Source organism: Spea bombifrons, chromosome 4 (genome assembly GCF_027358695.1).
Source record: "Spea bombifrons isolate aSpeBom1 chromosome 4, aSpeBom1.2.pri, whole genome shotgun sequence".
NCBI classification, from domain to species: Eukaryota; Metazoa; Chordata; class Amphibia; order Anura; family Pelobatidae; genus Spea; species Spea bombifrons.
Window position 1 is genome coordinate 95,398,911 of NC_071090.1, and position 23,254 is coordinate 95,422,164.

Below are 23,254 nucleotides of genomic sequence, written 5' to 3' on the forward strand. Positions count from 1 at the left end.
AAGATTATAGCAACTCTTTGTCACTGTAGGGGCACCATGAATTTAAATGGCATTAAGTATGCAATTGAACCAGATGGACCTCTTACAGATTTCAAACACATCATCTATCGTACAGATACATCTCGATCTGCAATGAAGTGTGCCTTGGACACTGACAACTCACCGTCTGAAACAGAAAGCCAACCAAACATGGGGGTGCAGTAGAAAATATCAACTCTTTTGTATTTTCTTCCATGGTTCATGTCTCAATTGCATGATGTTTTACTAAATATAATGTATATTATGTGCATTGTATATCTTAAATATTTCTTATCTGGTGGGGGGTGAGATGGACGTGGGAAGAAGATACATATAGGAAAAGATCATGTCTAGTGGTATAAGGAGAAATTCATAAATAATAAGAATACAGCACTTTTGTACAGTATAATCCTTGGTGCTACCCCTAGTATCAAGGACGATCTAATCAAAATGAGAATTACAATCTAACAAGGGATGTGTGAAGTAACAGACAGCTAACACACTACCAAGCAAGTAGAATGTAGAGGGGCTGTCAGTATCTCTCTTGAGAGAACAGTCCATGCCTGTTACTTGATAAACACTGATAAGTTGTAAGTCAGTAGTAAAACTGTTATTTTCAGTATGATTTTGGAGGTGCTAATACATATCTAGCTGCAAATGAGGTTTATAACAATACATTAATCATTAATGTATTTTTTGATTGTCAATGTGAGTGATCAGTTATAGTCACATATATTGTCCATCTTGAAAACCTAAGCTTCTAGTTATCTGTACCGTAGTCTTCCATAGTTCCATACAGCACTAAATAGGTGGAATCTCGATCCTCTCTGTCTGAAATCTGTATTGTGGATGAGATGCACCACCCGTTGGTACTAACAGGAAAATATAAGAGGTGACAGAGCCAGAAATCTGTTCTGTCTTTTCTTTCTTTACAGGAAGCAAGCGCTCGTAATAAAAGTGCATATGTTGAATTGTTCATGGTTACTACTCGGCCACAGGTAAACCTTTTGGCAAATATGTAGTAAACGGTTCCTCTGGATTCACAAAGCACAGACAAACATTACATTCTGCAGAAATGCAAAATCTATAGCAAGATATTTATTAAGACTAACAGGACAGTTCCTTCCACAGGTACCACTACTGAAAAAAATTAAGCTTAGCAACATCCCCGATGCACATAGGGGTTTTTGATGTTTTGAAACACTCCTTTATACACTACGCTATTTTTGTAATACTTTTGGATCAACTGAAGATTTTTTTTTATTTTATATTTATAATGGGAGGAGTACAAAGTGTTTTTTTTTTCTAAACAATGTTTCACACATTTACTTATTACACTGTTTGTTAACACACTTACTGGTCTAAAATATGGTCTTTATCACTATCACTGTTAAGTCTACCAGTATATAAAAATTAATCAACATGGACATACAGCAGCTATACATGCTTATAACATGTAGCTTTCCTTATTCTGCTTTTATTACACGAATAAATCAAGTGATACGCTACAATTCAGTACAATAACAGCCTGTTATTGTACTGAATTGTAGCGTATCACTTGATTATTAACAGGTGTGTCTGTTTGAAAACTTCTTTACATTTATTAGGAATGTATATTTTTTGTATTTAACTTTTCCCCAATTTCATTGCTGTGAGATTGCTGCAGATTCTCCCTAAGACATATATTCTTTTTTCACTTATGAAAAATGCGTATGAAAGTACTTATATTTGCAATGATTGTGTAAGGAGTACTTTGGGCAATAGAATGTCCCTTTAAAACTATACAAAAAGACTTGTAGTATGAACGGAGGCATACACTTAGTAGGAGGTAGGATACACTTGCATGCTTTTAATGCATTTTTCCCATACCTGACATGTTTAGGATTAAATTCGCCCGTGACCCATCCAGACCACTGGCAAGTAACCTTCTAGACAGGCTAAAATGCCAGTAATTGAAAAGGGGAGGACTTAGCAGTGATTTAAAGTGTGGAGGCTGTGGGGAGCCATCAGGTTAATCATGACTGTGCCTTTTACATATTCCTCAGTGTTCAGTTCAGTTACACAAGAGTTTGTCCTTTCAGATCATATATAAAACTATTTTCTGCAATGAGGGAAAATGATTCTTTATACAATTAGATGAAGGGCTATATGTGTATCTTTGAATAATGATTATTAATATTATATTAATATTGATACTCTTCTTTCCAGTTTCAGTTTCACAAAAATGAGGCATCGTTAATTGAAAGCATTTTTGAATTGATGAATACTGTTAGTGCTGTAAGTGCTATTTTAGTCTTCATTTCACATTTGGTAAATTTAAAGGAATTTTATGTTTTGTGTGTGTGTAAATATTCCAAGGAAAGTAATTTTAGGGGAAAGGGATATGCAAATCAGTGGAACTTTTACATTCTGAATATACAAAGCAACCCTAAGGCTCTTTATGTCTATCCGCTCTCCACACACTCTATTTATTGGTGTATTGTGTATCATTCTTCAGATTCTCAAGCCACTGAACACACAAGTAGTTTTGGTTGGCATAGAAATTTGGTCCAATGGGAATCTCATTAATACAGAAACAGATGATGCTGATGATATTCTCATGGAGTTTTTGGAGTGGAAGAGAGACTCACTAGACAGTAGAATCAACTGTGATGTTGCAGCCTTATCTCTGTAAGTATGGATTATTAAATATATTATATATATAATCCTGATTATTCCATTTATATATTGTTAAACCCTAAAGGGGCTCTAAAATCTTAGCTTTGTATCTTGTGGTACCATTTAGGCTAAAGGAAATCCCAGCTCTCATACCAAAGGCAAATGCCTTTTACGCCGACATTTTACGCAGCACTTTTTATTAAATATGAAAAAAATAGTTTACATGTGAATTAATATTTACTAGTAAAACTTTTTTCTTATATTCAGGCTTTTTCTTTTTTTCCTAAATTAATATTCAAATTTTGGGGGGTGTTAGAGGACAACACAATAAGTGAACTAAACATGCAGAGGTAGGCATATGGCTAACCTTTTGTTAGGTTAGGACCTGGCTTTGAACAGCAGCTTGCTTACATATATCATGCCAATTCCTTCTTTTTTCAGAAGAGAAAGCACAGTTTTGGCTTCAGGGCTGGCACGTTTGGATGGAGCATGCAGCCACAATAAAGCAGGATTCTTCGCAGTGGTATATTATTTTTATAATGAAAGCTAACAAAATCTAAATCTAAGTTGTATTTACATTTTTTTTAATTTGTATTTCTTTCTTTTGTAATGGAGAGAACACTTCCCTCTCCATATCTCCCAATAGTCTGCTAATCAATGGGTATTCTTTAAATCCCCATCATGATATAATGGTTCACATAATACCACATACTTCACATATTTTATTAAGTTTCAAGAAACTAATTCTACCTTCTTATTTGAGCGATTATTTTGCATGTTTTTCTTTAATTTTAGATGGGGATTTATATGTTATGCTTTTTGTAGATGAATCTTGAGAAGCTGGTATTGAGCTCCAATCTGTTTGTGCACGAGCTGGGCCATGTCCTAGGAATGAAGCACGACACTCCGGGATGTACCTGTCGTTTTGGAAAAACAATTTGCACCATGAACGAGACAGTATTGTGAGTTATGTAAACACATATATGTACATTTACACTTCTGAGCCTGGCTTATCGTACCTTACCTTGAATATTAATTGTATCCCCTGTGCATTTCAAATGCGTCTATTCCCTTAATAGTAAGTCCATATTCACTATTACTAATTTGCAGTCACATAAATACTTGACCTGCATACACTTGGCTGCAGGAGAGTCAAATTGATATGAGTTGAAAAAGCTAGCAATACATGGATTGCACAAGTTGCATGCAAACTTCCGGGTTTCAGAGGTCAAATGTGAGCCCCCCCCCAAATAAAAATTAATTAAAACAAATATTGTTGTCTTCCAACACCCTGTAAATTGGGAATGGTGCTTGTGGCGACCAACGCCACAAGTGTCCTGTGTGCAGTAGGCAAGGGGATTAAATGTTAATGCTCAGGGTTATATAGAGTCCACCTATACTATCCTCACCCACCCATAATGTTTTTATCAAACATAAAAATAAGCCTATGGGAGCTGCAGGGATTGGGGTTAAAGTGTAATAAAAACTCATCTTTGGCTATTAAAAAAAATTAAGTTTAAAAATGCCAGATGGCCAAAAATAAGTTTGATGTCATAAATGGCCATGAACTGTGCGAGGAGGGACAGTGAATGTTTCCCTGAGTTTGGCATTGAGTTCTGCATCACTATGTGTCGTATATCTCTGCTATGCAGCCAGGGCCAGCCCTACAATGGAGCCGACTGGGGCAATTGCCCCAGGCGGCACTTTAGAAGGGGCGGCACTTTGCCCCAAGTGCCCCAAGCGTTTTTTTTTGTTGTTTGTTTTGAAGTGGAGGAGAGAGAGAGGTGCGCCGAGTGGTTTTCGCTTACCCGCTCGGCGCCCCTCTCTCTCTCCTCTGCGGCGAGTCTCCCTGCTCAGTCTCGGTGCCGGCTTGTAATGATGAGCGCCGGAAGTGGCGTCAATTTCCGGCGCTCAGCATTACAAACCGGCACCGTGGCAGAGCAGGGAGACTCGCCGCAGGACTCTTTAAAGGTAAGTACGCGGCGGGGGGGGGCGTCATTTTAAACTTCGCCCCAGGCGGCGTTAAGTCTTCGGCCGGCCCTGTATGCAGCAAAAGTAAGCAGCGGTGTGGTTTATACCAGATATTTTATCTATTCTGCATATGTCTAATTGAAATATAGGCGACAAGAAAAAGTACCTTTGTTTGTTAATTTAACCCTTATATACAGACATCATGATTTCATTTTTCAGGCTGTCCTCTGGCTTTAGTGATTGCAGCATAAAAGACATGGAGGAATTTTATGCAAGTGACAAAGCGAAATGTCTTTGGAATAATCCAGGCCCAGATAAATCTCTCTCATATGTACCTGATTGCGGCTCTGAAGAGGTTTGTATATTACAATGAAATATGATTTAACCTTTACTGAAACCAAAAAATATACAATTGACATTTTTCTCTGCATGCCATATCCATTAAAAATACATTCTGGAACCCCAAAAACAACATAATCTGTAAACAATGTATACAAGGGACTTTCATATGCATTGTTTGTTAAGGGGGCTTTATTTAATTATGTTTCTGGTGTCTACGAATTTACCTTCTTTTTATGACCCTGAGCAAAGAAAGTCTTTCCCTTACTGTTTTTTCAGGAATGTTCCACTAATATATGTTGTAACTCAACCACCTGTAAACTGACAGAGAATGCTACCTGTTCATCGGGACCGTGTTGTGAGAATTGTGTGGTAAGACAAGCCTTCATATGCTTGTATAACCATATCATTGCATCTACGTTTTCGGTTAAGAACTTAAATCTACAGCTAAAATTAGTCTACAGTCGTAGAGATGGAGAATAATTTGGGTATAAAAGTAATAAAACAGACATGACTGTTAAAATAAATATTGCTGAGTGCTATACACCATGTTTTCCTTTGTCTTAAGAAAATGACAACCGTTAGTATAATTTTATCAACTAGAACTATAAAACTGGAGTCAAGCTATCAGACAGTTTCAAATCAGTGGTCATGCCATCAGACGCTTTTTCTTTAGATTAGCAAAAGGTGCCTTAGACCTGGAAATGTGATAATAATCATATAATGTTACAATTTTAGTGGATTTTGCAGAGTTCTCACACAAATATATCTCCCTGCAAAATTAGATACGTTTATTAAACAAATTAAAGGTAAATATCCGCTCATATCTAGCAAATTACCTTTTATAACATTTCTGCATATATTACAAAATTCCACCGTTGGACCAACACATTTACACTGCACATATCTCACACACACACCCCCCTATATAATATCTTACAATATGGTGCATTTTTACTGTGGAAATTTAAAGATATAGCACCCCAAATAGCAGTGCAGTACTTGATAAATGTCATATTTCAACATTCTACATGGGGTTAAAAAAAAAAAAACCCCATTGGACCAATACAGTTACACTGCACATATCTCAAACACAACCCCCTCTATTATTTCTGAGAATATGGTGCATTTTTACTGTGGAAATTTAAAGCTATAGTGCCCCAAGTATCAGCCCGGTAGAAAGCAACCGTAATTTTTCAACATTCTACATGGGGTTGAAAAAAATTCCCCCATTGGACCAATACAGTTACACTGCAGATATCTCAAACACATGCCCCTCTATTATTTCTGAGAATATGGTGCATTTTTACTGTGGAAATTTAAAGTTATAGCGCCCCAAATATTAGCCCAATACATAGCAAATGGGATTTTTCAAAAATCTACAGGGGTTAAAAAAAATTCCCCCATTGGACCAATACAGTTACACTGCAGATATCTCAAACACATGCCCCTCTATTATTTCTGAGAATATGGTGCATTTTTACTGTGGAAATTTAAAGCTATAGCGCCCCAAATATCATCCCAGTAGACAGCAACTGGCATTTTTCAGCATTCTACAGAGGGTTAAAAAAAATTCCCCATTGGACCAATACAGTTACACTGCAGATATCTCAAACACATGCCCCTCTATTATTTCTGAGAATATGGTGCATTTTTACTGTGGAAATTTAAAGCTATAGCGCCCCAAATATCAGCCCAGTAGACAGCAACTGCCATTTTTCAACATTCTACAGAGGGTTAAAAAACAATTCCCCCATTGGACCAATATATTTACACTGCACATATCTCAAGCACACCCCCTTCTATTATTTCTGAGAATATGGTGCAGTTTTACTGTGGAAATTTAAAGCTATAGCGCCCCAAATATCATCCCAGTAGACAGCAACTGGCATTTTTCAGCATTCTACAGAGGGTTAAAAAAAATTCCCCATTGGACCAATACAGTTACACTGCAGATATCTCAAACACATGCCCCTCTATTATTTCTGAGAATATGGTGCATTTTTACTGTGGAAATTTAAAGCTATAGCGCCCCAAATATTAGCCCAATTCATAGCAAATGGGATTTTTCAAAAATCTACAGTGGGTTAAAAAAAATTCCTCTATTGGACCAATTCAGTTACACTGCAGATTTCTCAAAGACATGTCCCTCTATTATTTCTGAGAATATGGTGCATTTTTACTGTGGAAATTTAAAGCTATAGCACCCCAAATATCAGCCCAGTAGACAGCAACTGCCATTTTTCAACATTCTACAGAGGGTTAAAAAAAATTCCCCCATTGGACCAATATATTTACACTGCACATATCTCAAGCACACCCCCTTCTATTATTTCTGAGAATATGGTGCAGTTTTACTGTGGAAATTTAAAGCTATAGCGCCCCAAATATCATCCCAGTAGACAGCAACTGGCATTTTTCAGCATTCTACAGAGGGTTAAAAAAAATTCCCCATTGGACCAATACAGTTACACTGCAGATATCTCAAACAAGTGCCCCTCTATTATTTCTGAGAATATGGTGCATTTTTACTGTGGAAATTTAAAGCTATAGCGCCCCAAATATTAGCCCAATACATAGCAAATGGGATTTTTTAAAAATCTACAGGGGTTAAAAAAAATTCCCCCATTGGACCAATACAGTTACACTGCAGATTTCTCAAAGACATGTCCCTCTATTATTTCTGAGAATATGGTGCATTTTTACTGTGGAAATTTAAAGCTATAGCACCCCAAATATCAGCCCAGTAGACAGCAACTGCCATTTTCAACATTCTACAGAGGGTTAAAAAAATTCCCCCATTGGACCAATATATTTACACTGCACATATCTCAAGCACACCCCCTTCTATTATTTCTGAGAATATGGTGCATTTTTACTGTGAAAATTTAAAGCTATAGTGCCCCAAATATCAGCCCAGTAGACAGCAACCGTCATTTTTCAACATTCTACAGGGGGTTGAAAAAAATTCCCCCATTGGACCAATACAGTTACACTGCAGATATCTCAAACAAGTGCCCCTCTATTATTTCTGAGAATATGGTGCATTTTTACTGTGGAAATTTAAAGCTATAGCGCCCCAAATATTAGCCCAATTCATAGCAAATGGGATTTTTCAAAAATCTACAGAGGGTTAAAAAAAATTCCTCCATTGGACCAATTCAGTTACAGTGCAAGTATCTCAAATACACCATCCTCTATTATTTCTGAGGATATGGTGCATTTTTACTGTGGAAATTTAAAGCTATAGCGCCCCAAATATCAGCCCAGTAGACAGCAACTGCCATTTTTCAACATTCTACAGAGGGTTAAAAAAAATTCCCCCATTGGACCAATATATTTACACTGCACATATCTCAAGCACACCCCCTTCTATTATTTCTGAGAATATGGTGCAGTTTTACTGTGGAAATTTAAAGCTATAGCGCCCCAAATATCATCCCAGTAGACAGCAACTGGCATTTTTCAGCATTCTACAGAGGGTTAAAAAAAAATTCCCCATTGGACCAATACAGTTACACTGCAGATATCTCAAACAAGTGCCCCTCTATTATTTCTGAGAATATGGTGCATTTTTACTGTGGAAATTTAAAGCTATAGCGCCCCAAATATTAGCCCAATACATAGCAAATGGGATTTTTTAAAAATCTACAGGGGTTAAAAAAAATTCCCCCATTGGACCAATACAGTCACACTGCAGATATCTCAAACACATGCCCCTCTATTATTTCTGAGAATATGGTGCATTTTTACTGTGGAAATTTAAAGCTATAGCGCCCCAAATATCATCCTAGTAGACAGCAACTGGCATTTTTCAGCATTCTACAGAGGGTTAAAAAAAAATTCCCCATTGGACCAATACAGTTACACTGCAGATATCTCAAACACATGCCCCTCTATTATTTCTGAGAATATGGTGCATTTTTACTGTGGAAATTTAAAGCTATTGCGCCCCAAATATTAGCCCAATTCATAGCAAATGGGATTTTTCAAAAATCTACAGAGGGTTAAAAAAAAATCCTCTATTGGACCAATTCAGTTACACTGCAGATTTCTCAAAGACATGTCCCTCTATTATTTCTGAGAATATGGTGCATTTTTACTGTGGAAATTTAAAGCTATAGCACCCCAAATATCAGCCCAGTAGACAGCAACTGCCATTTTCAACATTCTACAGAGGGTTAAAAAAAATTCCCCCGTTGGACCAATATATTTACACTGCACATATCTCAAGCACACCCCCTTCTATTATTTCTGAGAATATGGTGCATTTTTACTGTGAAAATTTAAAGCTATAGTGCCCCAAATATCAGCCCAGTAGACAGCAACCGTCATTTTTCAACATTCTACAGGGGGTTGAAAAAAATTCCCCCATTGGACCAATACAGTTACACTGCAGATATCTCAAACAAGTGCCCCTCTATTATTTCTGAGAATATGGTGCATTTTTACTGTGGAAATTTAAAGCTATAGCGCCCCAAATATTAGCCCAATTCATAGCAAATGGGATTTTTCAAAAATCTACAGAGGGTTAAAAAAAATTCCTCCATTGGACCAATTCAGTTACAGTGCAAGTATCTCAAATACACCATCCTCTATTATTTCTGAGGATATGGTGCATTTTTACTGTGGAAATTTAAAGCTATAGCGCCCCAAATATTAGCCCAATACATAGCAAATGGGATTTTTTAAAAATCTACAGGGGTTAAAAAAAATTCCCCCATTGGACCAATACAGTTACACTGCAGATTTCTCAAAGACATGTCCCTCTATTATTTCTGAGAATATGGTGCATTTTTACTGTGGAAATTTAAAGCTATAGCACCCCAAATATCAGCCCAATAGACAGCAACTGGCATTTTTCAACACTCTACAGAGGGTTAAAACAAATTCCCCAATTGGACCAATATATTTACACTGCACATATCTCAAGCACACCCCCTTCTATAATTTCTGAGAATATGGTGCATTTTTACTGTGCAAATTTAAAGCTATAGCGCCCCAAAAATCTGCCCAGTATACAGCAACCGTCATTTTTCAACATTCTACAGGGGTTTGAAAAAAATTCCCCCATTGGACCAAAACAGTTACACTGCAGATATCTCAAACAAGTGCCCCTCTATTATTTCTGAGAATATGGTGCATTTTTACTGTGGAAATTTAAAGCTATAGCGCCCCAAATATTAGCCCAATACATAGCAAATGGGATTTTTCAAAAATCTACAGGGGTTAAAAAAAATTCCCCCATTGGACCAATATATTTACACTGCACATATCTCAAGCACACCCCCTTCTATTATTTCTGAGAATATGGTGCATTTTTACTGTGGAAATTTAAAGCTATAGCGCCCCAAATATCATCCCAGTAGACAGCAACTGGCATTTTTCAGCATTCTACAGAGGGTTAAAAAAAAATTCCCCATTGGACCAACACAGTTACACTGCATATATCTCAAACACATGCCGCTATATTATTTCTGAGAATATGGTGCATTTTTACTGTGGAAATTGAAAGCTATAGCGCCCCAAATATTAGCCCAATTCATAGCAAATGAGATTTTTCAAAAATCTACAGAGGGTTAAAAAAAATTCCCCCATTGGACCAATTCAGTTACAGTGCAAGTATCTCAAACACACCATCCTCTATTATTTCTGAGGATATGGTGCATTTTTACTGTGGAAATTTAAAGCTATAGCGCTCCAAATATTAGCCCAATACATAGCAAATGGGATTTTTTAAAAATCTACAGGAGTTAAAAAAAATTCCCCCATTGGACCAATATATTTACACTGCACATATCTCAAGCACACCCCGTTCTATTATTTCTGAGAATATGGTGCATTTTTACTGTGAAAATTTCAAGCTATAGCACCCCAAATATCAGCCCAGTAGACAGCAACCGTCATTTTTCAACATTCTACAGGGGTTTGAAAAAAATTCCCCCATTGGACCAATATATTTACACTGCACATATCTCAAGCACACCCCCTTCTATTATTTCTGAGAATATGGTGCATTTTTACTGTGGAAATTTAAAGCTATAGCGCCCCAAATATCATCCCAGTAGACAGCAACTGGCATTTTTCAGCATTCTACAGAGGGTTAAAAAAAATTCCCCCGTTGGACCAATACAGTTACACTGCAGACATCTCAAACACATGCCCCTCTATTATTTCTGAGAATATGGTGCATTTTTACTGTGGAAATTTAAAGCTATAGCTCCCCAAATATCAGCCCAGTAGACAGTAACTGACATTTTTCAACATTCTACAGGGGGTTAAAAAAAATTCCCTATTGGACCAATACAGTTACACTGCAGATATCTCAAACACATGCCCGTCTATTATTTCTGAGAATATGGTGCATTTTTACTGTGGAAATTTAAAGCTATAGCACCCCAAATATCAGCCCAGTAGACAGCAATTGCCATTTTTCAACATTCTACAGGGGGTTAAAAAAAAATTCCCCATTGGCCCAATACAGTTACACTGCAGATATCTCAAACACATGCCCCTCTATTATTTCTGAGAATATGGTGCATTTTTACTGTGGAAATTTAAAGCTATAGCGCCCCAAATATTAGCCCAGTTCATGGCAAATGGGATTTTTCAAAAATCTACAGAGGGTTAAAAAAAATTCCTCCATTGGACCAATTCAGTTACAGTGCAAGTATCTCAAACACACCATTCTCTATTATTTCCGAGAATATGGTGCATTTTTACTGTGGAAATTTAAAGCTATAGCGCCCCAAATATCATCCCAGTAGACAGCAACTGGCATTTTTCAGCATTCTACAGAGGGTTAAAAAAAATTCCCCCATTGGACCAATACAGTTACACTGCACATATCTCAAACACATGCCCCTCTATTATTTCTGAGAATATGGTGCATTTTTACTGTGGAAATTTAAAGCTATAGCACCCCAAATATCGGCCCAGTAGACAGTAACTGCCATTTTTCAACATTCTACAGGGGGTTAAAAAAAAATTCCCCATTGGACCAATACAGTTACACTGCAGATATCTCAAACACATGCCCCTCTATTATTTCCAAAAATATGGTGCATTTTTACTGTGGAAATATGAAGCTATAGTGCCCCAAATATTAACCCAATACATAGCAAATGGGATTTTTCTAAAATCTACAGAGGGTTAAAAAAATTCCTCCATTGGACCAATTCAGTTACAGTGCAAGTATCTCAAACACACCATTCTCTATTATTTCTGAGAATATGGTGCATTTTTACTGTGGAAATTTAAAGCTATAGCGCCCCAAATATCATCCCAGTAGACAGCAACTGGCATTTTTCAGCAGTCTACAGAGGGTTAAAAAAATTCCCCCATTGGAGCAATACAGTTACACTGCAGATATCTCAAACACATGCCCCTCTATTATTTCTGAGAATATGGTGCATTTTTACTGTGGAAACTTAAAGCTACAGTGCCCCAAATATCAGCCCAATACATAGCAAATGGGATTTTTCAACATTCTACAGAGGGTAAAAAAAAAATCCTCCATTGGACCAATTCAGTTACAGTGCAAGTATCTCAAACACACCATCCTCTATGATTTCTGAGAATATGGTGCATTTTTACTGTGAAAATTTAAAGCTATGGCGCCCCAAATATCATCCCAGTGGACAGCTAATGGGATTTTTCAACATTCTACAGAGGGTTAAAAAAAATTCCCCCATTGTACCAATACAGTTACACTGCAGATATCTCAAACACATGCCCTTCTATTATTTCTGAGAATATGGTGCATTTTTACTGTGGAAATATAAAGCTATAGTGTAATTTAGTTATAAATATAAAGGTCCTGGTATATGTCACTGTCAAACAACCCCCCAATATGTGTTCAGCAACATCTCCTGAGTATGGTGATACCCCACATGTATAGGTTTGTCAGATTGTTTGGCTGGCAAAAGGCTACTTTTGGGACATGCGTAATTCAGGTAGTCATTTGGTCATTCTGCCTCTATATCCTCTTTGGATCATCTTTGAAGCAGACTACTTCAATTTACCACATCAAACCATATATTTTTGAAAACTAGACACCACAAAGTATTTCAAATGCTGGTATTTTAACCCTTTTATGCATGAGATTCTACCACCTGTCTTTCCCAAAATTTAATTTTGTATTTTTTTCCACACAAATTGTACTTCAGGAATGAATTCATAGCTCCTGGTATGCGTCACTATCGAACATATATAAATAAATATAAATATTTTTATATTCTCATGCATAAAAGGGTTAAAATACCAGCATTTGAAATACTTTGTGGTGTCTAGTTTTCAAAAATATATGGTTTGATGGGGTAAATTGAAGTAGTCTGCTTCAAAGATGATCCAAAGAGGATATAGAGGCAGAATGACCAAATGACTACCTGAATTACGCATGTCCCAAAAGTAGCCTTTTGCCAGCCAAACAATCTGACAAACCTATACATGTGGGGTATCACCATACTCAGGAGATGTTGCTGAACACATATTGGGGGGTTGTTTGACAGTGACATATACCAGGACCTTTATATTTATAACTAAATTACACTATAGCTTTATATTTCCACAGTAAAAATGCACCATATTCTCAGAAATAATAGAAGGGCATGTGTTTGAGATATCTGCAGTGTAACTGTATTGGTACAATGGGGGAATTTTTTTTAACCCTCTGTAGAATGTTGAAAAATCTCATTAGCTGTCCACTGGGATGTTATTTGGGGCGCCATAGCTTTAAATTTTCACAGTAAAAATGCACCATATTCTCAGAAATCATAGAGGATGGTGTGTTTGAGATACCTGCACTGTAACTGAATTGGTCCAATGGAGGATTTTTTTTTTACCCTCTGTAGAATGTTGAAAAATCCCATTTGCTATGTATTGGGCTGATATTTTGGGCACTGTAGCTTTAAGTTTCCACAGTAAAAATGCACCATATTATCAGAAATAATAGAGGGGCATGTGTTTGAGATATCTGCAGTGTAACTGTATTGCTCCAATGGGGGAATTTTTTTAACCCTCTGTAGACTGCTGAAAAATGCCAGTTGCTGTCTACTGGGATGATATTTGGGGCGCTATAGCTTTAAATTTCCACAGTAAAAATGCACCATATTCTCAGAAATAATAGAGAATGGTGTGTTTGAGATACTTGCACTGTAACTGAATTGGTCCAATGGAGGAATTTTTTTTAACCCTCTGTAGAATGTTGAAAAATCCCTTTAGCTATGTATTGGGCTGATATTTGGGGCACTGTAGCTTTAAATTTCCACAGTAAAAATGCACCATATTCTCGGAAATAATAGAAGGGCATGTGTTTGAGATATCTGCAGTGTAACTGTTTTGGTCCAATGGGAGAATTTTTTTCTACCCCTGTAGAATGTTGAAAAATGTCAGTTGCTGTCTGCTGGGCTGATATTTGGGGCCCTATAGCTTTAAATTTCCACAGTAAAATGCACCATATTCTCAGAAATAATAGAGGGGCATGTGTTTGAGATATCTGCAGTGTAACTGTATTGGTCCAATGGGGAATTTTTTTTTAACCCCCTGTAGAATGTTGAAAAATGGCAGTTGCTGTCGACTGGGCTGATATTTGGGGCGCTATAGCTTTAAATTTCCACAGTAAAAATGCACCATATTCTCAGAAATAGTAGAGGGGCATGTGTTTGAGATATCTGCAGTGTAACTGTATTGGTCCAATGGGGAATTTTTTTTTAAACCCCTGTAGAATGTTGAAAAATGGCAGTTACTGTCTACTGGGCTGATATTTGGGGCGATATAGCTTTAAATTTCCACAGTAAAAATGCACCATACTCTCAGAAATAATAGAGGGGCATGTGTTTGAGATATCTGCAGTGTAACTGTATTGGTCCAATGGGGGAATTTTTTTTAACCCTCCGTAGAATGCTGAAAAATTCCAGTGGCTGTCTACTGGGATGATATTGGGGCGCTATAGCTTTAAATTTCCACAGTAAAAATGCACCATATTCTCAGAAATAATAGAGGATGGTGTGTTTGAGATATTTGCAACTGAATTGGTCCAATGGAGGAATTTTTTTTAACCCTCTGTAGTATGTTGAAAAATGGCAGTTACTGTCTACTGGGCTGATATTTGGGGCACTATAGCTTTAAATTTCCACAGTAAAAATGTACCATATTCTCAGAAATAATAGAGGGGCATGTGTTTGAGATATCTGCAGTGTAACTGTATTGGTCCAATGGGGAATTTTTTTTAACCCCCTGTAGAATGTTGAAGAATGGCAGTTACTGTCTACTGGGCCGATATTTGGGGTGCTATAGCTTTAAATTTCCACAGTAAAAATGCACCATATTCTCAGAAATAATAGAGGGGCATGTGTTTGAGATGTCTGCAGTGTAACTGTGTTGGTCCAATGGGGGAATTTTTTTTAACCCTCTGTAGAATGCTGAAAATGCCAGTTGCTGTCTACTGGGATGATATTTGGGCTGCTATAGCTTTAAATTTCCACAGTAAAAATGCACCATATTCTCAGAAATAATAGAGAATAGTGTGTTTGAGATACTTGCACTGTAACTGAATTGGTCCAATGGAGGATTTTTTTTCAACCCTCTGTAGATTTTCGAAAAATCTCATTTGCTATGAATTGGGCTAATATTTGGGGCGCTATAGCTTTAAATTTCCACAGTAAAAATGCACCATATTCTCAGAAATAATAGAGGGGCATGTGTTTGAGATATCTGCAGTGTAACTGTATTGGTCCAATGGGGGGATTTTTTTTAACCCTCCGTACAATGCTGAAAAATGCCAGTTGCTGTCTACTGGGATGATATTTGGGGCGCTATAGCTTTAAATTTACAAAGTAAAAATGCACCATATTCTCAGAAATAATAGAGGATGGTGTGTTTGAGATGTCTGCAGTGTAACTGTATTGGTCCAATGGGGGAATTTTTTTAACCCTCTGTAGAATGCTGAAAAATGCCAGTTGCTGTCTACTGGGATGATATTTGGGGCGCTATAGCTTTAAATTTCCACAGTAAAAATGCACCATATTCTCAGAAATAATAGAGGGGCATGTGTTTGAGATATCTGCAGTGTAACTGTATTGGTCTAATGGGGGAATTTTTTTTTAACCCCCTGTAGAATGTTGAAAAATGGCAATTGCTGTCTACTGGGCTGATATTTGGGGCGCTATAGCTTTAAATTTCCACAGTAAAAATGCACCATATTCTCAGAAATAATAGAGGGGCATGTGTTTGAGATATCTGCAGTGTAACTGTATTGGTCCAATGGGGAATTTTTTTTAACCCCCCTGTAGAATGTTGAAAAATGTAAGTTACTGTCTACTGGGCTGATATTTGGGGAGCTATAGCTTTAAATTTCCACAGTAAAAATGCACCATATTCTCAGAAATAATAGAGGGGCATGTGTTTGAGATGTCTGCAGTGTAACTGTATTGGTCCAATGGGGGAATTTTTTTTAACCCTCTGTAGAATGCTGAAAAATGCCAGTTGCTGTCTACTGGGATGATATTTGGGGCGCTATAGCTTTAAATTTCCACAGTAAAAATGCACCATATCCTCAGAAATAATAGAGGATGGTGTGTTTGAGATACTTGCACTGTAACTGAATTGGTCCAATGGAGGAATTTTTTTTAACCCTCTGTAGATTTTTGAAAAATCTAATTTGCTATGAATTGGGCTAATATTTGGGGCGCTATAGCTTTCAATTTCCACAGTAAAAATGCACCATATTCTCAGAAATAATATAGGGGCATGTGTTTGAGATATCTGCAGTGTAACTGTATTGGTCCAATGGGGATTTTTTTTTTAACCCTCTGTAGAATGCTGAAAAATGCCAGTTGCTGTCTACTGGGATGATATTTGGGGCGCTATAGCTTTAAATTTCCACAGTAAAAATGCACCATATCCTCAGAAATAATAGAGGATGGTGTGTTTGAGATACTTGCACTGTAACTGAATTGGTCCAATGGAGGAATTTTTTTTAACCCTCTGTAGATTTTTGAAAAATCCCATTTGCTATGAATTGGGCTAATATTTGGGGCGCTATAGCTTTAAATTTCCACAGTAAAAATGCACCATATTCTCAGAAATAATAGAGGGGCATGTGTTTGAGATATCTGCAGTGTAACTGTATTGGTCCAATGGGGAATTTTTTTTTAACCCCCTGTAGAATGTTGAAAAATGACGGTTGCTGTCTACTGGGCTGATATTTGGGGCGCTATAGCTTTAAATTTTCACAGTAAAAATGCACCATATTCTCAGAAATAATAGAGGGGCATGTGTTTGAGATATCTGCAGTGTAACTGTATTGGTCCAATGGGGAATTTTTTTTAACCCTCTGTAGAATGTTGAAAAATGGCAGTTGATGTCTACTGGGCTGATATTTGGGGCGCTATAGCTTTAAATTTCCACAGTAAAAATGCACCATATTCTCAGAAATAATAGAGGGGCATGTGTTTGAGATATGTGCAGTGTAACTGTATTGGTCCAATGGGGGAATTTTTTTTAACCCTCTGTAGAATGCTGAAAAATGCCAGTTGCTGTCTACTGGGATGATATTTGGGGTGCTATAGCTTTAAATTTCCACAGTAAAAATGCACCATATTCTCAGAAATAATAGAGAATGGTGTGTTTGAGATACTTGCACTGTAACTGAATTGGTCCAATGGAGGAATTTTTTTTAACCCTCTGTAGATTTTAGAAAAATCCCATTTGCTATGTATTGGGCTAATATTTGGGGCGCTATAACTTTAAATTTCCACAGTAAAAATGCACCATATTCTCAGAAACAATAGAGGGGCATGTGTTTGAGATATCTGCAGTGTAACTGTATTGGTCCAATGGGGGAATTTTTTTCAACCCCATGTAGAATGTTGAAAAATTACGGTTGCTGTCTACCAGGCTGATACTTGGGGCACTATAGCTTTAAATTTCCACAGTAAAAATGCACCATATTCTCAGAAATAATAGAGGGGGTTGTGTTTGAGATATGTGCAGTGTAACTGTATTGGTCCAATGGGGGGATTTTTTTTTAACCCCATGTAGAATGTTGAAATATGACATTTATCAAGTACTGCACTGCTATTTGGGGTGCTATATCTTTAAATTTCCACAGTAAAAATGCACAATATTGTAAGATATTATATAGGGGTGTGTGTGTGAGATATGTGCAGTGTAAATGTGTTGGTCCAACGGTGGAATTTTGTAATATATGCAGAAATGTTATAAAAGGTAATTTGCTAGATATGAGCGGATATTTACCTTTAATTTGTTTAATAAACGTATCTAATTTTGCAGAGAGATATATTTGTGTGAGAACTCTGCAAAATCCACTAAAAATTGTAACATTATATGATTATTATCACATTTCCAGGTCTAAGGCACCTTTTGCTAATCTAAAGAAAAAGCGTCTGATGGCATGACCACTGATTTGAAACTGTCTGATAGCTTGACTCCAGTACTATAAAGCATGGAGACAACTGCAAGATCACAAGGCATTAGCTTTTTTACATCATGTGCGTGTTTTTCAGTTTCTACCTAGAGGAACACCTTGTCGGACTCCAGGCACCGAGTGCGACCTAACCGAATACTGCAATGGAAAATCCAGAGATTGCCCGTTAGATACATACCTTCAGAATGGCTCCCCCTGTAACAAAGGCCGGTCTGTGTGCTACCAAAAGATGTGCTATGACTACAATGAGCACTGTCAAAGCATATTTGGGGAAGGTAGGGTTTTAGGTCTCTATTGGCGCAGGGTTTTTTACAAAGCACTGGAAAGTGCATTATAGAAAGAACATTTAGTGTGTTTACGATATAAGACATAACGTGAATTGCTCATATTTAAATGTTTCCTAGTCTAATAAATCATATTTTGTGTTTGCAATGTTAAGTCTCCGTGGGACAGTGAACCGATTCTGGCAGCTGGGGGCAGAGTCACTGTCTGTGGATTGCTTTTGTTTTATAGCGTAGCTGATACACATCCATTTGATTATACTTTTATTCATCTTCCAGGATAATATCCCGTTCCATAAGCAAGGAAGCTAGGAATGTTATATCGTATTACATATTGCTGTCTCTTCTTTCTGCAATTCCTAGCCCCAACTCTAACTCAAAGCTACTTCACTCTTCTATATCACTTTCAGTAAATAAGATTTAAAAAATAATATTTCACTCTTCTAAATAGCTTTTGGAAAATAAGATTAAAAAAAGATACCTAATTTGCATAAAATATATCTTAATAGAACGTTTAAACTGTTTGTACTACTGAGTTCTTCAAAGTACTGAAAAAGTGTCATGTTTAGATATTTTTTCTGCAAAAAGATTTAACATTAAAGGGAAAATTTAGTGTCCATGACACCCACCCTATAGAAGAATACATATAAAGGTACTCCGAGTACTTTAATAAGCATTCTTCCCAAGAAAAAACAACATAAAAATAAAGCACTTACCGGACCTAGCAGCTGGCCTCCTCCTCCGTGATCCGACGGTACTTGGCTGAAGCAGCCGATCAGCGGCAGGAAAGTGTTCCCATTGAAATTACACACGAGCCCAATGCATATGGGGAATTATGAAGACCCCCCCATGTATTTGCAAAACCACATGGATATTGAAAGCGTTGAAGTGTCCCTTTAAACATATATATCACATGCATTTTATTAGCTCTCTTTTAAAGCTCATGGTATTTTGTACGTTTGTGTTTTATGTAACTTATATATAACTGTATGTGCTTTTATTAACCCCTTAAGGACCGGGCTCATTTTTCGTTTTCTACCCTGTGGGACCGAGGCTGTTTTGACACTTTTGTGGTGCTTGTGTTCAGGTGTAATTTTCTCCTCACCCATTTAGTGTACCCACATAAGTTATATATTGTTTTTTTCAGGACAAGATGGGCTTTCTTCAGATACCATTATTTTGATCGTATCATCTTATTTACTATAAAAAAAATAAAAAAACATGGTGAAAAATTGAAAAAAAAGACATTTTATGACTTTTATTTGAAAAATCTTTTACTCACCTAAAAAAGCAAGTAAAAAAACTAGCTAAATAGATTCTACTACTTGTTCTGAGTTTAGAGATACCCAATGTTTTTATGTTTTTTTGCTGTTTTTTGTACGTTATAGGGCAATAAGTACAAGCAGCGTTTTATGATTTCCAAATCTTTTTTAACAAATCTGGTCAGTCTGCCTACATCTCCTCTTTGGAACATCTTTGAAGCCGGTTAACTCAATTTAACCCCCTCAAACCATATATTTTTGAAAACTAGACACCCCAAGGTATTCCAAATGCTGTTATTTTAACCCTTTCCATGCACCAATTATACAACTACACTTTGTCAAACTTTGTAATAGTAATTTTTTTTTTTTTTTTTCACACAAATTGTACTTTAGTTATAGATATACAGGTATATACTGGTATATGTCACTATCAAACAACACCCCAATGTGTGTTCAGGAACATCTCCTGAGTACAGCGATACCCCACATGCATGGGTTTGTCAGATTGTTTAGCTGGTAAAAGGCTACTTTTGGGGCATGCGTAATTCAGGTGGTCATTTGGTCATTCTGCCTCCATCTCCTCTTTGGAATATCTTTGAAGCCGGTTAACTCAATTTAACCCATTCAAACCATATATTTTGGAAAACTAGACACCCCAGGGTATTCCGAATGCTGTTATTTTAACCCTTTCCATGCACCAATTATAGAACTACACTTTGTCAAACTTTGTAATAGTAATTTTTTTCACACAAATTGTACTTTAGTTATAGATATACAGGTTCTGGTATATGTCACTGTCAAACAACCCCCCAATATGTGTTCAGGAACATCTCCTGAGTGCAGTGATACCCGACATGCATGGGTTTGTCGGGTTGTTTCAGATTTAAAATGCCACATTTGGGAAGTGCGCTTTTTTTCTCCATTTTGGTCAGTCTGTACCTATGCCCTATGTGTGAGCTAGGCCACTCCAATTTACCCCATCAGCCATTTTTTTTATATATTAGACACCCCTTGGGTATTTGAAGTGCCTTTATTTTAACTCTTTGAGATTTTTGAGAAATTTTAGCACTTGCTCAAAATAATAAACTTTATTTTTTTATTTTTTTAATACTTTTTTTATATTTTTTTTTACACATTTTGCTGGTACTGGATGGTTCATCTAGTGACATCACTGCATAATTATTTTTAAATGTTAGCACATTTTTTTTTTTTTTTTTTGAATATTTTACTAATCACATAGTGATTAGAAAGCTGGGCTCCATTGACTTGCATGGTTGAATGCAGTACCTGTATTAAACCAGCAAGTGGAGCCAGTTCTCTAGAGGGTCTGGAGACCATCTAGCAAACTTTTTCTTGTTTTTTTTTTTTACAGAGCGGCGGCCATCTTGCTTGATGGCGAAGATCACCGGCAGCGGCGGCTGTGACCGCTCTCCGGAGCGGTCACAGCCCACCTAAAGGTAAGTGTTTGGTGTCGCTGGATGCCTCCTGATCGAGGCATTCCAGCGACACCATTTAAGTTTAGGAGGCGATCGTTGATCGCCTCCTAAACGCTTTTAAAACGGGCGTCCGCCGCCATACAATGTATGGCGGCTGTTGACGCCCCGGGGAGGGGCCAGACATGGCCCCTGATGCCGATCTCGGCCTTGCTGAATGCCTCGACATCGAGGCATTGCAGCAAGGCCGTTTAAGCGAAGAAAGTGATCCTTGATCACTTTCTAAGCTTATTTAACTTTTTGACGGTTCAGGACCGTCAAAGGTCATTTAGTGACCTTCTTGTCATGACGGTCCTGAACCGGCAAAGGTCGCGAAGGGGTTAAAGTTTATATGCCTATGTACTGTAAGGATATCTACAATATCAGAGGGTGTCATTTTTCTCCTGCCCAGGTGCTGTGGTTGCTCCTCTCTCCTGCTTCCATTCTGTGAATACTGTTGGTGACAGATTTGGAAACTGTGGCACAGACGGCGAGTTGATTCAATGCAAAACCCAGTAAGTCACGTTAACGAGGTGGCTAGGTGGAATTCAGTATTACTCATTTAACGTTTAGGAGTCTAGTTTAGGCGTATAGTTTACTATTCCCCCACTGCTCATCATGTGCGACTCTGTAAGACGTGTTTTACATTGGAGGACACAGGACGATGCGCTGGAGTCAAGTAGTGCTTTGGCAACAACAAGTGTTACGGTCAGCAAGAGTTAAAGATGTTGGGAAGATGTTTAGGAACATATAAAATAAATACCTCAGACACCGGGTCGTTGAAGGTGCCCCCAGGTTTATTTACCCTTGAAAAAAGCTGAGCTGTGACAGCGCTAATGTTTTGGGACAGTATGCCCCCTTATCAATGTGCTACCAACAATCTGTGACAACTTTTAATAGCTCAGCCTTTTCAAGCATAAATAAACCTAATGGCACTAGAGAGCTTTGGATTATATCTGGAAAAATCTCCATTAACCTCTATATTGTCTGAAAGTAAATGCAGTATCTCCGGCAACACAGATGAAACGTGTCAGTGACCACTACTACTGAGGGTGTTTTTTTGTCCTGTGTCATAGAAGAATTGACTTGTTAACCCACTTTCTTTTATTTCTACTTGCTTAGGGATGTGATGTGTGGACGTATTCAGTGCCAAGGTGTGGAAACAATCCAAGCCCAAGATAAATACGCCGCTGTTATTCAGATGCCCAACGAGAACTCATTTTGCTGGGGACTAGATTTCCGATTCAGGAAAGATTCCATCGATCACGGAGCAGTACCGGATGGGGCCGTATGCGGAACAGGAAAGGTACTGGGGTAATGGAAAAGTAACATACTGCCTATCACAGAGGAAGCGAATCCTAACAGGAATGATGTAAAACGTTATACCATGAAATGTAATATTCACGATGTTGATTTAATTAGAAGTCCTATACTTTATGGTTTGGCAAAGCATGTTTTTTGGGGCCTGTAAGCATAAAAACTATTCAATGCAAACAAACATACAAGCTGCAGGTCCAAACAAACATGGCTGCTTTACTCTATTGGGCCAATTCCCTTAGATTTAACTTGATTGACAGCATGATGTTAGATATGACTAAGTTGTGGTCTGTTGATGTCAGATACGGTCGGTTTTTCCAGGGACGTAGAAGATTGCAGGACAATTTAAGTTTCAACTTTCCGGGCCTTGCAATGCCTGATGAAAGTGTTCAGTCCACGCGTGAAGCATTGTTTAATCTCATTTATTTAACTGTACATAAAGTATGGACGACTAGCCATGTACGATCATGCAAATGTCAACTTTAACAA

General features: G+C 37.4%; 1 protein-coding gene across 1 annotated transcript in view; it reads left to right on the plus strand.

Moving 5' to 3' along the window:
* The window catches only part of LOC128491465 (disintegrin and metalloproteinase domain-containing protein 9-like), a 29,141-nt gene that overhangs the window by 4,176 nt on the left and 1,711 nt on the right, over window positions 1-23,254 (plus strand). The window contains exons 6-16 of the mRNA XM_053463787.1: window positions 30-195; window positions 954-1,016; window positions 2,227-2,295; window positions 2,516-2,688; window positions 3,118-3,199; window positions 3,502-3,638; window positions 4,867-5,002; window positions 5,266-5,358; window positions 18,513-18,708; window positions 21,861-21,963; window positions 22,571-22,754. Coding sequence (XP_053319762.1) covers window positions 30-195; window positions 954-1,016; window positions 2,227-2,295; window positions 2,516-2,688; window positions 3,118-3,199; window positions 3,502-3,638; window positions 4,867-5,002; window positions 5,266-5,358; window positions 18,513-18,708; window positions 21,861-21,963; window positions 22,571-22,754 — 1,402 coding nt within the window. The remainder of the gene's footprint in view (window positions 1-29; window positions 196-953; window positions 1,017-2,226; window positions 2,296-2,515; window positions 2,689-3,117; window positions 3,200-3,501; window positions 3,639-4,866; window positions 5,003-5,265; window positions 5,359-18,512; window positions 18,709-21,860; window positions 21,964-22,570; window positions 22,755-23,254) is intronic.